Source organism: Pollicipes pollicipes, unplaced genomic scaffold (assembly GCF_011947565.3).
Source record: "Pollicipes pollicipes isolate AB1234 unplaced genomic scaffold, Ppol_2.1 Scaffold_6138;HRSCAF=7277_pilon_pilon_pilon, whole genome shotgun sequence".
Lineage (NCBI taxonomy): Eukaryota > Metazoa > Arthropoda > Thecostraca > Pollicipedomorpha > Pollicipedidae > Pollicipes > Pollicipes pollicipes.
The window spans coordinates 26652350-26667940 of NW_023596818.1; the positions used below are offsets into that span (position 1 = coordinate 26652350).

At 56.8% G+C, this 15591-nt stretch overlaps 1 protein-coding gene across 1 annotated transcript in view; it reads left to right on the plus strand.

Annotated features, from left to right (window-relative positions):
• The window catches only part of LOC119105515 (homeobox protein araucan), a 51737-nt gene that overhangs the window by 22525 nt on the left and 13621 nt on the right, over nt 1–15591 (plus strand). The window contains exon 4 of the mRNA XM_037228979.1: nt 10570–10880. Within this exon, the coding sequence (XP_037084874.1) occupies nt 10570–10880 (311 nt within the window). The remainder of the gene's footprint in view (nt 1–10569; nt 10881–15591) is intronic.

Genomic DNA, 15591 nt, shown 5'->3' on the forward strand with positions numbered 1-15591 from the left:
TGCGTGCGGATGTGCTGTGTGTCGATGCTTCCGAGGGCTAAGCCGGGGTGGTTGGTGTAATCATATTGTGTAAGGCAGGCTTAACATTTTGCAGCATCCAATGGAAGCGGAGGGTTTCCGAAGCCCCTCGCCTACGAAGTGCATGGCTTTCAACCATGCGCGTTTTTTTATTCATTTTCCGTTGTTTCCCTTCGAGTCAATGCTGTTTGTCATAAACCCACCCGCTCATCAATAGAGGGTGACTACTAGGGCGATGACGTCAGTCAGGGACCGCTACGTAGGCCGAGCCGGCCATGCGTCCGCGCCTCGAGTAGGCGGCCGCCGGTCCCACACGGGCGCCGCGCGGAGCCTCGCCTGGCCCGGCGCCTTGAGCAGGCAGCTGCCGGTCCCACACGGGCCCCGCGCGGAGCCTCGCCTGGCTCGGCGCCTGGTCCCGCGCGGAGCCTCGTCTGGCCCGGCACCGGTCTACCGACCATCCATCAACCGGACGGCGCTTCAGCCCGCGTCCTGCTGACAAATGGCCCACACCGACCGGCCGAAAATGACATTCCTGCGTCAACGCGTGCGCCATCATTTAATTTCACGAATATCGAACGCGCCAAATAGGGCGTGTTTGTCACCAATTTGTCGCCGGTCGGGCCGCATCGCGTCATTACCGGCGCCGACAGGTTCCGATGCGATCGTGGCGCGGCTGTCCGCCGGCGCGCGACAGACGGCGCAGGGGCGCCGCCAGGGTCCGCAGGAGCGGGCTGGCAGCTGCGCGGAGAACGGTGCGAGCTTCCATCGCGTGACTATCCCTTGGCTGTCTTCGTGCATTCTTTATGCATGTCTTCGTAGGGCATAAACGAAGCCTCTACCTTACCTCCCTGTTTAACTTCCGCTGAGTGCGCCGCTGCGCCCGGCCCCGCTCGCGGGAGCCCGGCCCGGGCTCCTGTGAGCCCGGCCCGCTGCTGCCGACCGGTGCGACCCGGTGTGACCCGGTGTCACTCGGTGTCACCCGGTGTCGCCGCTTCTTAGCCGGTGTCACAGCGTGCTTGGCGGTGTGCACAGGACCGCCAATGCCGCCCCTGCACGGTCGTGCACAGCGTGCATCCCGTGGACAGTCAGCTGGCGGCCCGACTGGTCGAGCTGCGAATAAGCAGGATTAGCGTGTAATGAGGATTTACCGAGCTAGCTGAGGCCGGCCATCAGCGACGCCTAATTTCTGCAGCGGTGGACGGATCTGTTTAAGGGAGGCGTGCGTTGTTAGCCCGCGTCGCTGATGGATGGAAGCGACAGATGTTACAAACGGCTGCGCACGCCTAGTGGTGTGTGCATGCGTGTGCACTGTGCTTGCAGGCGTGTGGATGCCCGAGTGCAACGGCGCGGTCTCTGTGTTCGAATAACGGGGAAACGAATCAGCTTAAAGCTACACCAAAACCGCAAAACTGCTCGTTACCAGGCTCCTAACACAGGATCCGTACTCAAGAAAAATATTGGTTTTCGCGGATAGCGCCTCTCTCTCTATCCCTCTCTCTCTCTCTCTCTCTCTCTCTCTCTCTCTCTCTCTCTCTCTCTCTCTCTCTCTCTCTCTCTCTCTCCTCTCTCTCTCTCTCTCTCTCTCTCTCTCTCTCTCTCTCTCTCTCTCTCTCTCTCTCTCTCTCTCTCTCTCTCTCTCTCTCTCTCTCTCTCTCTCTCTCTCTCTCTCTCTCTCTCTCTCCTCTCTCTCTCTCTCTCTCTCTCTCTCTCTCTCTCTCTCTCTCTCTCTCTCTCTCTCTCTCTCTCTCTCTCTCTCTCTCTCTCTCTCTCTCTCTCTCTCTCTCTCTCTCTCTCTTTCTTACCGTCACGTGAAAAAGCACGTCACCGTTGGGGGCAGGTAAAGCAGATACGGTTAGCGGTGGAGACAATCGATTGTACGCCTTGAAAGCTTTGTAACGCTGTCGACCTCCCAACACTGGGTGTGAAAGCGAACCCGCTCCGCCCCAACACTGGGCATGCCAGCGAGCCCGCTCCGCCCCAACACTGGGCATGCCAGCGAGCCCGCTCCGCCCCAACACTGGGCATGACAGCGAGCCCGCTCAGTCCCATCACCTCCCGGCATCACTGCTGCCTCTTCCTCTTTGATGCCATCGTCTCCGCACATCGGCTATGCTTTCCTTCAGCATCCAACTTCCCTCCTTGCCATCACTGTCTGCTGTTCGCTCTTCGTCCGTCTCTCTTCATCATGGCTTCACATCTCTGTCTACATCTTTGCATGCTGCAACATCGACTCCTGTGCGTCCCCCCCCGCCCCCCCCGCCCCCCCTTGCGCCACTCTGCCGCGCCGCCGACCCCCGCCGCGTTCCTCTCCGCAGCCCAGAAAAACGGCCGGCGCCGACGCCCGGGCCGCGCGGCAGCGGCGCTGCTGGCGCCCTGTCCGGGCGTTATTATCGGCTGATGTGACGGCTGAATGGCCGCCGATCGCGACGCCAGCCCACCCCGGCTCGGCGCGCCCCACGTAAAAAGGCCACCCGATCTGTGATACTGTCACAGCGCACGGGCGGTGCCAGGGACAGCAGCGCGACGCGGCGCCGTGCACAGACGCGACATCCCGTTCTGTCGTGCAAGAGTTTTGGTCAATGTATATTGTTGTAGAGCTTGCATTTGAGGGAAATCTTTGTTGATGCGGCCGCTACTTACCACCTATCGACCACCTGGACCTTTCACCGTCTCCGCCACAGTCCTCCCGATACATATGCCTGGCTCCGCCCCTGTGCTCAGCAGTCGGCAGCGCGGGCTGTGCAGCACTCGGCGGCGGACGAAGGCCGGGTGTCGGCCGGTCGGCCAGCTAGCGACCTGTGGCGACGACCAGTCTCCTGTCGTCGCCGCTCCGGCAGAGCCGAAAGGGCAGCATCACAGACGTGACCCGACAAAACGTAGGTGTAGTGAGATAGGGGAATCTCCTCCGCAACAGTAGAATCTCCTCTCCTCTGAATTACATGCTGGATTCGTCTTTGCCACTAGGTGGAGACCCGTTGCCTTCCGCTCCTACTATTGCGAGACTGAGCTGTCGAGCTCGGACGGACTGTCGAACTGGGGCAGACTGTCGAACTCGGACGGACTGTCGAACTGGGACAGACTGCCGAGGTCGGACAGACTGTCGAGCTGGGGCAGACTGTCGTGCTCGGACGGACTGTCGAACTGGGACAGACTGTCGTGCTCGGGCGGGCTGAAGGACTCGGGCATTCTGTTGGGCCAGGCAGACTGTCAGACTCAGGCGGACTGTCGGGGTTGGACAGACTGTCGTGCTCGGACGGACTGTCGAACTGGGACGGACTGTCGTGCTCGGGCGGGCTGAAGGACTCGGGCATTCTGTTGGGCCAGGCAGACTGTCAGACTCAGGCGGACCGTCGGGCTCAGGCGGGCTGTCGGGCTCAGGCAGACTGTCGGGTTCGGGCAGACTGTCGGACTCGGGCAGAGTGCTTGGGCTCGCCAAATTTTGGGACGCCAAAACTTTTGCCCAATCTCCCAATTTTGCAGCAACGCAGATGTTACCCAAATTTAGGTAATGGAAAGACCCATAACTGAGCTAGATGGCTCCAGCTGGTGAGTGGTGTTGAGCTGGTGGTACTTACTCGGATAAAGAAGGCCATTTTCTGCATCAAAAGGCCCGTTTTCTAGATCAAGGACAATTTGATGAATTTGGTTTCCATGTGCTGGATTAGGAGGACCCTTTGTTGGCTCATGAAACCCACTTTTATGAATAAGGGGCCTCGGTTGGGGATTAGCAGGCACATATATATATATATATATATATATATATATATATATATATATATATATATATATATATATACTTGATGTGAGATAACGAGGGCCTCTAGAGATACGGAGGACCTCTTTGTAAATCATACAGACCCTGTTTTGCGTCGCAAGGTATCTCTATGCTTTTAGAATACCCTTTATTGGAACCTGATTTTCTATCTTTGGAAGAGGCCCTTTGCTGGATCGAGCAGCCCCTTCATTGATCAGAGGGTCTCTGAGCATGCTATATATCTAAATTTTCGGCATTTTTACGTGAATATTGATGCACTCATCAATTTTACAACGGGGCATGCGCCTCCGGTGCTTCCATTGAATAACATGTTACCCAGGAACCCCCCTCCCCCTCCCTCCCAATGAGGACGTCTATTTTGTCATGAGGCCTCCTGGAAAAATTCTGCCCCCCCCCCCCTTATCCAAAGCCTTGGCGCCGTCCCACCGTCTTTTTCCAAGGGATTTTAACATGTCCATCTCTAGGATTGTTTCCCCTGTTCAGCTCCTCGAATCCCCCGCCCAGGTCAGGCCGCTCCCCGAATCCCCCGCCTGGGTCAGGCCTCTCCCCGAATCTCCTGCCCGGGTCAGACCGCTGCTCGGATCCCCTGCCAGAGCCAGGCCGCCACCAGGACCCCCTGTCCCGGTCAGGCCCTTCGCGCCAAGCACGTGACCCCACCGAGACCCGGAAGACCGTCGCAGAAGGCCGGCGAGGAGCTCACTGCCCTCTCATGGCCCGCGCCGACAACGACGCGTCGAAATCGACGAGTCGGGAACGACGATCTGCGAACATACGACGAGCTAATCTGGCCTGGCCTCCCGCGACGCACCCTCGCGCTGCCGCATTTGCAAGTCTATGAGCAATCTTTGTGCGGCGGATAGATCCTTCGTCGACCGCGAGAAAAAACAACGCTGTTGGCGAGGGATGAGACTACTTTGCGCTGAGTTATGCCGCGGTTACAGCGCCGACAAAGACGTGCGAAGCTGAACCAGGTCGATCGGAACGACACTTTGCTGGACGGCTGCATTTGGATGCCTTTTTGATTATACGGTAAAATAAGGTGCCCAGTATTTACTGATTCGTTGCATGCCGGGTCGATTACCAAATTGTGGAAATTTAAACGGAAGCCGAAAAGCGGCACACAAAAGCAGTACTACTGGTCTTAACCGGGATATTTTTGGCTTTGAAAGATTATGTAGTGCTTCCGCAATGTGATGCATCAGAGCGCATCAATTCCCCCCCCCCCCCCCCTTCCCTGGACTCACACCCAGTGCCGCTGGTCTACGCATCTGGCATCTCTTGGTTGCAACACAAAGACGACTTCGAGGGCCGTCTTTTAAGAAAATTTGGTTGGAGTTGTTTGATTGGTTGCTTTATTTACATTGTCAACACTTTCCGAGTGTCCTCATGTGTTATTTCTTAGGTTTGAGCTGGAATTTCAAATCTCACTTATTACAAAACTATATTCTGCTATGACTGATGTTTAATGACTAGCAGTCGTCTGCTAGTTGCAAAGATATACATTAAGTGGAAACCATAATTTTTATATTAGCAAAAACGGCCATAGACTGCTGGTTTTCATAATTATGAGACCTTGTGCTGCAGATTATTGACCTTGAATGTACCGAGAGGTGCTGTCTAACCAACGGTAGTAGACAACCATTGCTATTCTGAATGATATCAAGAGCGTGATCAAGATCAAGATCGCCATCGGGATATTGTCACTAGTGATCATAAACACCGCCTCAAAGCGTTGTCACTAGTGATCATAAGCACCGCCTCGAAACGTTGAGTTTTCGTAAGACATATACCAATGCTTGCTTGCTAACGTCATTTAACCAGATCTTTTTGGAAGATCAGTTATTTGTAACTCCAAGGAAACACGCAAATAGTAGCTCGCGAGCGTACGCCCCCCTTCCTTACCAAATTCAAGGCGTGCAATAATGTGTACGTGAGGAAATGCTCACAGCGAAAGATTACAAGTTGACAAGTAAGCACAAGATGGAAGGCATGCCGTGTTAATTCAAGACACACAAGCCAAGACACACAAGACACACAAGCCTCGGGCCTAACGTGCACAAGACCGGTTTTCAGTAAAAATTTTGGATTGTGCCGTTCCCCTGATTGTCAAATCCTGCGTACGCCCCTGTGCAACATCCTTAGCCATGATCTATCGCTTAACAATGCAAACCCAATATCGGCAGTGTTCCTGGACATTGTTTTCGCTATACAGCTTACACTTGTCCGTTTTCATATTGCAATGAATATGACCTAAGTCGCGCGGCACCCGACCGGTCGCTGCAGGGAAGGCCCGAGCCAGGTCACGGACCACATCATTGCGCCCCAGCACATGACCCCGCTGACTGGCGAGCTGTTCAAGCAACGATGAAATGCAACGTGGTGACCAGCTTCGTGTCAATGACCCTTGATGTACAATCGGAAACTGATGTGTGATATCTGCCGTTTGCATTGCACTATTTTCCTTGGTTGCCTTGAAGTTAAAATCTGTTGGTCTGGCGTTTTCTGGAGATGGTATGAAGTGAATTTCTTCCGCAATTGGTTTGCGCTGAGACGAGTCGGCAGTTTCGTCGGGGCGTCTCCAATGGTTAACCAGAAGTACAAAGGCCAAAACCTAAGAAAACTCGTCACGAACCAACACAAATAAGGCCATTCGCGATATAAAACCTCACACAGCCTTCTCAAATCGTTATTCTGTTGTGTAGTATAACTCAATCCATTACGCGGGCTCCGCCGGCTATTTCAGATAATCACTGACTGTCATTTCCTAACATCCGCAATCTGACCCAGTCCTTGGCGGCCAATGCACGTGAAGATACAAGTAGCACTTCAATGAATGCGCTTGTGACATAGTGTACGCGTGTGCGCAAGCTCTTCGAATCGAGTACGCAGAGATGCTTCGTAAGAATTAGCTTTCCATCCCACTTCTTTCCTAACCGGGAGGCCAGCGTCCTTTGCATGCGCTTTTACACGCCCGTATTTTGCGGTGCGAGGATTCTGCCGATGCATGGAGGCTTATGCTCGGCCAATGGGCTGTTAAAGCGACATGTTGATGATAAATACTGTAATTTGCCGCAGACTGCCCGAGCCGCGCTTAACCATCGGTTTTCGTCTACATCTTTATGCCGGTGGAAAAAAACCAGCTGTTAAATATGGTACTTGCTGGTTTGTTTACTTGCTTGTTCATCATGACGAAAATCATATCCAGTATGGGCATAACATCTGTTTTGGGTGTAGTTTTATCAATTTATTTATGGCGTCATTTTCCATATATTTTACATTTCGTCGCATGTTCGGTCGTAATTTATCACTCCTTTTAGCAGTTACAGGTATGTACTAATCATTCTCGCATCAAAGGCAAACGTGGGTTTGGGAAATCAGATGGCCGGTGCCCTGACTACAGCATGAGCCATCGCAGGGCACTAAATAGCAGTTAAACCTCGCAGGCCTTGTCATTATCATCTTTTTCCCAATACTGACCTTTAAAATCCCTAAACCTCACAAAAATTCCTGCAGGCAGCTATTCGTCATCCAGCCAGTGCCGTTCTCGCCAGAAAAAAACGCACGTCAACCGCCGTGTTAAGGATAAATCATGACTTGTTTACCACGCCGTGACCAGACGGTCCGTCATTCAGCGATCAGAAAAACGCATCGCCATTGCCATCGGCGACCGGGCAGGGAGCCGTTAGAAGTTCAGGCAGCCAGGCCGTTGCCGTCGGCTTCCGAGCAGGGAGCCGTTAGCAGCTCAGGCAGCCCAGCCGGCTTCAACATGTTCCGTGTCTTCCTAAAAAACCGCGCGACTGGAGTGTCGGCCCAAGGCGAACGCGCCGCACCGCTGCCGATAAGACCGACACGCTGGTTTTGTCTCGACGAAAACACGACTCGAGACATCACCAACAGCCTATAAAATCGGCCCAAATAATTTATCGGTGCGATAGTGGTCGCACGACGGTCGCGGCAGCCCCTCCCCCCGCGGCTGGCCAGTGACCCCAGTCGATGACCCCCCACCGTGCCGGCGGCAGGCCAGGCCATTTGCCGCCAGGGGGCACCGCTGCCGGCGCCACCCTTGCGGTCGCTGACGCATTTGCGGCCTTCCGAAAACACGATGCAGCTAAATCGGCACGGCTGGTTTGAGGGGTGCCAACGGCATCATATCTCAGAGCAGTTTGTCATGGTTAGGTGCCACGGGCTGATGGCATAGCCTGTACGCTTCACCGCTAAGCAAACGACAGCCACCGAATAGTGCAAACGAGCCAGCCTCGCGGTGATATCCGCCGGAGCGAACTGGAACACGAAAACGGACGCCGAGGCTGGGAAGACGTCACCGTCCTGGGCTGCGTTTGCTGACGTCACCAACTCTGCACGGGCTCCGGCTGTACCAACAGCTCACACATGGCGACACCTCGGGCAGAGTTAAAGGCGATCCCGATCACATGGTGAAGTGACGGTTCAGAAGTAGAGCTTAGCTCACCCTAAGCTTATCTAAGCTGAGCTAAGCTAAGCTTAGCTCACGCTCAGCCAAGCTGTTAGCGGGAGCTCTGATTCTGGAAATTCATCCCATCAGTGTTCAGACTCAGTTTATACAAAAAATTGCAAATGTTTGGCTAGTTGTAACAATTGGCCAAACACATGTAAGCTGGCGTCTATGTGTTGAGTAGCGATTTTGATGTGCTGGCTTGCCCTTTTCTGGCGGTTTTTCTTACTTGTATTAGAGAGATTTAAGAGATAAAAAATATAGCTGCAAAACAGCTCCGCAAAACTGATGCCGAAAGACTTGAGGAGATAGTGAGGGCAAGGCACCTTTGTCGAGACGCCATTTAAAGGTGACCCGAACCAGGTTGAGGTTGAAACAGCTAAAACAAGCGAACGTCCAGCTGACACGAGCGCGTGGTGTGAACCCATCTGGACAACTGCTCATCGCATCCAACCGCGCTCTGTTTGAAGAACTGCCCGCTCGTTAGGCGCTCATGCCGCAGATCGCTGGCTTTTCTTCTCCCCATGCCACTTTCTCGGCTTTTGGGTCGTGACCCGCGTTGTGACATGGTCAACGCACGTTCAATGCTAACGTACACCGGTTTGGGCTTTGCTTATAGGTGTCCGACAGCGTAGGTGTACTTAATTTTAGACGACTGAAAAGGTAATTTGAGGTGCCAGTGGAGTTCAGCTGAGGTGACCGTTTCTGAGAGGGCGCAAAATGGTCACGCAGTCAATGCGCACGAAAGTCTCCTCAACACTAAAAACATGCAGTACCCTTCCACCAACCACTAAATATCATCATCCCCACCAAGCGCGTCACTGCCTCAGAGCTAATGTGTAGGCGGTGACCTCACTAGAGCGGTCGCCATGCGCGTGCAGCAGCGCCTCACCCCCCCCCCCCCCCCCTCCCAGACTCGGGTGGCGCCGTGACCAGGCGCGGCGCTCTGTACCACCGACAGAGACATAAACGACAAAAACGGGCCCAACGGAGACAAACGGCCGGCACTGGGCGCGCAAACGGCGCCGTAACGCCCCCTCGCGCCGCCGACAAGTGGCTATAACGACCGGGCCCCTCTCGTGAACCGATGGGAAGGGGCGCCGCAATCAGAGGGCACGTCGACAGCCACCGATGCCACCGATGTCGCCACTCGCCGCCATCACGATCGCCCGCGGAGCGCGCCGCGGCCGTTTAGCCGCCCCGGCTCTCTAAGCGACGTTAAAGATCACTTACAAAGCCATAACGGTTGGGAGACGGCCGGCGGCCGGACGGCTCGGCCAAACAGGATGGCTATCGGCCCGGCGCGGGACCGTGTTTTTGTTTCTGCGCGCGCCCGCTATCTGATGCGCGCGCATCCTGCGCGCGCAGCCCGATGAAGAATGCCGCGCAGAGGTCGGTTGATGCGATCGCGGCGCGCGGTTGACGCGGATCGGCCGGTCGAAGCGCGGCCGATCCGCGGTCGATAGCAGGTCGAGCAAAAGGTCGGCCGGGTCGGGTGACCATGGCTCGGTGGTGTGACGCGGGTATCAGCACCGCGGGCGTAGCAGGGTGGTGTGACGCGGGTATCAGCACCGGGGCGTAGCAGGGTGGTGGGGCGCGGGTATCAGCACCGCGGGCGTAACAGGGTGGTGTGACGCGGGTATCAGCACCGGGGCGTAGCAGGGTGGTGGGGCGCGGGTATCAGCACCGCGAGCGTAGCACGGTGATGGAGCGCAGGTATCAGCACCGCGAGCGTAGCAGGGTGATGGGGCGCAGGTATCAGCACCGGGGGTGTAGTAGGGTGGATAGGTCACGGGTACCGACACCGGGGGCATAGCAGGGTGGATACAACAGGTTCATTCTTACTCGCGTGGCGCCTATTTGGTCGGCTGTGGGGATGAAAGGCGATCGTCGATGCCTATCTCCCGCTGGGCTGTTTTTCTTTGCCATCCGCCTATGTATTGCTATCCATTTCTCTTGCTATCACGGACGGCCGATAAGGTGTGCGTCCTTGGGTTAGAGTGCTTGCTCTGACGCAGTCCAGCCCCGGTGGGGGGGGGGGAGGGGGAGGCAGAAAGTTTTGCCAGACAGGCTTCCAAAAATTCGCGACTTTTTGGACATCTGCTACAGGCCAAGACAGCAGAAGATATCTGGAAATGAGGTCTTACTATAAGGAGACGTGAAATGAACCCAGGATCACTAAATTTTCTGGACGGGGCACTCAACAGCCAATCACCCGGGTTTCGGGCTGCGAAAAAAATACAAGAGTGTCTGAGGGAGATTGGTTAGCACGCCATGTCGTTAACCAACTTGTCGTCTCTTTCAGGTACTGTGGCTTCGACTTCAACAGCGCCGCTCACCGAAAGAATGCCACGAGAGAGGCCACGAACACCCTGAAGGCATGGCTGAAGGAGCACAAGAAGAACCCGTACCCGACCAAGGGCGAGAAGATCATGCTGGCCATCATCACCAAGATGACGCTGACGCAGGTCTCCACGTGGTTCGCCAACGCCCGACGGCGGTTGAAGAAGGAGAACAAGATGACCTGGGAGCCGCGAAACCGAACCGACGACGACGACGACAATGACGAGAACGGCAACGAGAAGAAAGAAGACTGTGATGAAACCAAAGATGAAGGTATGGTCCTGACTTCGTCTCCCCACATGGCGCATTCGTCATCATCGTGCACTTCTGGCCCATCGTTTTCGCGTCGTGACCCATAGCTTCGCCGTTCATTACCACACTCCCCACCAAACTCCCCACAACTCGCACACTCACCAGAGGCGCTCCAACCCTCGCCACCCACCCCCATTCAATCACCGCGCCTCCGCTCATCGAACTAACGCGCCCCGCTGCGCCGCCGCCGCCGCGCCACGCGCGCGCGCGCCGCATCGCCGCCGCGCGCCATAATTGCCTCTTTCTTTTATCACGCCGATTTCCCAGCAGCCATTATTCACCCATTATCGCCGGCAGTGGCGCGGGCGGAATCAATATGGCGGTGGCACGCTGCCGATGTGCGCTCTGGTCAGCGGTGTTCCAACACGTCGACAGTTATCAAGAGGAATGGCCAGTCGGGCCGGCCGCCGGCCGCCGCCGCCCCCGATATAAATGGTCGCGGCGATCGCGACGGAAGGCGCCGGGATTGGTCTCCGGGCCAGCCGCCCGGCCGGATTAGGTGAATCAGGCGGCTCACCGGGGTCGGTGCGGGCGCGTGGAGGAGGGGGGGGGGGGGGGGACGCGGAAGGGGTGGGAGGAGACTGGCGTCGGCGGCGTTCGGCTGTTGGCGTGCGCTGAAGGCGTGAGCGCGCCACAGAAGTGGCCGGCGTGCTGACTCGGGCGGTGTCGTCCACCATGTGGCGCGTCACCGCTGGGCTGCATCGTGAGCACCGCAGCCGACCACAGCTCCTCGCCAGGGCTTGAAGCTGATCTGCGCCTGCGAACAACCCCGCGTACACGGCGCTGGCTCTGACACCACGTTCCTCGCGCGAATTCATAATAAACTCCTGCATGGCGAGCAGTTTTCGTGCTTCGTTCGATCAGTCCCCGGGAGAAAGGGCTGGGAGAACCACTCGTCTTCCTTTGAACATCATTCAGCCTCGAATGCTGTACTTCATCCTATCAACAGCTTCTGTTCGCTATCATTCATTATTTGGCCACTCAATTATCAGCTCATTATACCTCATGCCCGGTGGTCACTTACCAGCTCCTGTACTTCGCTCTGGGTGACAACCTCTGGCTTCTGTACTTCACTTGGGATAATCATCCACCCTCTCCCGTAGTTCATCCAGGGTAGCCAGCGAAAGGCTGCTGGGCTTCTTCCTGGTCATTCGATCACCAGGCCCTGGGCTCCATCCGGAGTAACCAGAGTAACCAGCCGGCGTGCTTCGCCCACAGTCATCAGCTCACGGTTGCTGTGCTCCATTCTCGTTAATCGGCCGCCAGTTCCCGTTTCTCAGCCCAGATGATCAGTCAGCAGTGCCACACTCCGCCGTACTCCACCCGGCTAATCACCCACCGGTGGCCGCGCTCCATCTCGTCAGCTCCCGTGCCTGATCCGCGGAATGTCGGCAGCTGCGCACCCCGACCCCGGACGCTGCACGGGCGCGGTGCACAAGCGGCCGTGTAAACAATGGCGGCCGGCGCGCTATCGGCCAGCCATCGCCGGCAGCGTCACGTCACCGACGCCAGACACCGCGTGATGAACACAGGCCAGGGCCGCTGCCGCTCGCAATTCGGTAATCGCCTGTGTCGCTCGCCGACCCGTGTCAGCCTGGCGGCTGCGGCGCGCCGGGCGCGGCCGGGCGGTGGCGAGACCGGCGCATTTTCCGGCCAATTACGCCGTGCCCGCCGCGTTCCCCTTTGGGGCTAAACGGTAAACCATGTCGCCGATGCGCGGGCCGGCGGGGCATCGCGCGGAATTGGTGGACGGCGGGCGGCGGGAGTGGACGGGGTTGGCGAGGCTGACCAGATGTGGAAGGGGTTGGCCGACCGTCAGCGGCTTCGGCGGTTTGGCGTGCTTTTTGTGTGCCGGGCCAGTTGATGGGGCTTCTCTTTTGTGTTTGGCAAGTCAGCTGGCAACGTTTCAGGAGAGACACACTTTGCGCCGCGAATGACAACAATGCTGAGGACGAGCATGAGTAAATAACGTTATTGTTCTCCAGACGCCAGCCTTAGGCGAGCTAGGCTGGGGATCAATGTTTAGCCCATCGTGCATTCAGGCTGAAAGTATCGGGGGAATTTCACCTCTTCCATCTCAACACTGAGGTGCTGGTCGCCAAATTTGCGGCATGCGCAGAGTGTAGGGGACGACGGGCCGCAGCTCTTGGGGAAATTTCTCCCCTGCGCAGTACTCAACGAACGCCATGCCTAGCCCGGGCGCCCGCCTACGCGTGTGCACATTTCAGATGCACTCAGGGCGTAAAACATTTCGAGTCGATGTGCTGCAGCTGCACATAAAGTAACGCTCGTTTAAGTCAGGTTAACTAAGCGTTAGTGGATATTTTATGACCCTTTACACACACGGAGCCACCGTAAGCGGGGCTCTAAATTCTTTCATAACGACCCATCGATTCTTTCCACAGTCTCACGAGGTGCTAACGCTCCCGACTCCGCTACCGCCGGCCACGTTAAATGCTGACGGCCCGTGCGAATCCACGTTTGCCGCCATCCATATCTTTGCTTCGACAAGGAGGGGAAGCCGCATCGCCATTGGCCTTCTTTATCCGTCTTTGGAGTGCATTCATTAGGTTTCGGAGACCAACCAAGCCATTTGGTTTGCAGCTGTTGCTCTTATTTTGCGTGATTACCGCATGGTATGATCTCGCGTACAGGGCCAAAGCTAAATGGCTTCCAAGAAATATTTGCAGCCATAAGCAAAAGCTGATATTCCAACTACGCACCTGGCGCTGCTTCAAAAACATGCATTCATGAATTTTCCTGCAACGAATGCAAGTTTGGCACCTCCGCGTTGCCCTGACGTGTCAGCGAGGCGTGATCTGGCGTGCGGTTGGCGGCCTGCTCCGTTGTTACGCCTTGCCCTGTCGTGCAGCCTTAAACTACAGCTGAGAAGTACGGCTTCGCGTAGCCCCAGAATGCTGTGAACGGTCTCGTGAGACATGACCAAGCCGGGTGAAGAACACACAACGCATTAACTACAAGCCGTTGCACGCGAACTAAGTTAATTAGGAGTTTTCCATCGTCGTGCACGGAGGGGTTGGCTTGCCTGGTGACAGGTAGTGATTTTCTCGCAGTGCAAGTAAAGTTTGCGGAGTATGATTAAGCGCGACACCTGAGAGATTTCCCTGGAAGTCCTTTAGAAAGTTACAACTTATTACCGGGTCATTTGTTCACACAATCAATTTCAATGACCGCTGTGAAATGTCTAACAAACAATAAGCCAGCGCTAAAATGCGAGCCTGAGAACCAAGCCCTGCAACTGAACAAGAGCAAAGCTCCGTAAAGTCTCCTGATGTGCTGGCGTATCAAGCAAGCTGCCGCCTAGTTCTGCCACGCTACTCCCAGTTGGGCCGCAGCCCCAACCAGACCGCGGCTGCTCGGATCCTTGATCGCCGCCACAACAGCCGTTCACCATGCAGCATATCAACGCAGTCGCCTCCATCCGCTCCCAGCTGAGCCGGCAGGTTCCGCAGCATCCCCGGCGTCCCGTCCGGTCCCGTCCGGTCCCGTCCTGTCCCACCTCGCCACCCGGTAGCGTCGCAGCGCGTTATGAATATTTGGCCGCGGGGTGCGAGCACGCGTGCCGCGCGCCGGCCTGTCGCTCGCTGTTTGCTCTGCGCGGCGTCGGACGGCGTCGGCGCCGATTGCCGGGGAGGTGCCCCCTGTCGGCAGCACGCGCCCGCCCGCCCACTGATCCGGCGCCGATAGCGCTTATGAAATGGAAACCACATGGGCGGCCGTCCTGGCGCCGGAGATAGCAGCTGGGGGAGTGGGAGAGGGAGATCTGTGGGGGAGGGGGCAGCCGTCGACACGCAGCGGACGAGCGCGAGCCTTTGTCCGCGGCGTCACGTCCACGACGGGCCGTCGCCGTCGGCGCGGTCTCCGCCGGTCAACTCGGCGCGCCGCCGGCGCGGCAGGGGTCACCGACGACCGCGGGCGCCGGACCTCATCTGTCGCGGCGGTGTCGGACACGGCGGCGTTCCCGGAAAGCGGGGCCGGCTATCGAGCGCCCTCGGGCGTCGAGCGGCCGCGGCCGCGCCGCCGGCGACCCGGCTGACCGGCGCTGCGCGCGATAGGCGCCGTGCGGTGATCGATGCGTCGCTGACGGCGGCCGCGGCCGCCCCGTCGCCGCCGTCGATCGACGAAATATGGCCGCCGGCGCGGCGGCGGCGGCTTTGTTTGGGTGGGCGCCTGGGCTCGGCCGGCTCTGTTTGAGAGGTGTGAGTGGTGGCCGCTGCAGGCCGCAGGACGTGCGCCCGCCGCCGGGCGTGGTTGTAGCGGCAGGTCCATGATCTGTGGACGAGATGCTGCTTGTCGGGAGAGGATCTGGAGGTGGTGGTTGGCAGCTGGGAATGATTTGGCCTGGCCTGATTTGTCGTGGTTAGCTCGTATATCAGTCTGTTTGGCGTTATGGATGAAGGTTGACTAGATGGTTGATTAAATGTTATCTGGAATTTGGCCCGCCTACGAATGTCCGAAGGGATTTACTTTCCAGATAAGGCAGCCCTCGCTCTGCCCAACCGCCAGTGATTCGGTTAACACTAGATAGCGTTCACCCGCATCCCAGAGGACATTATTTGGGTCTGAGTGATATGCATGTTCTTAAACGTGTTTTAGATCGGTTATCCTGTTGTCCATACATCACCAGGGGCAAAGATCTATGACTGACCTG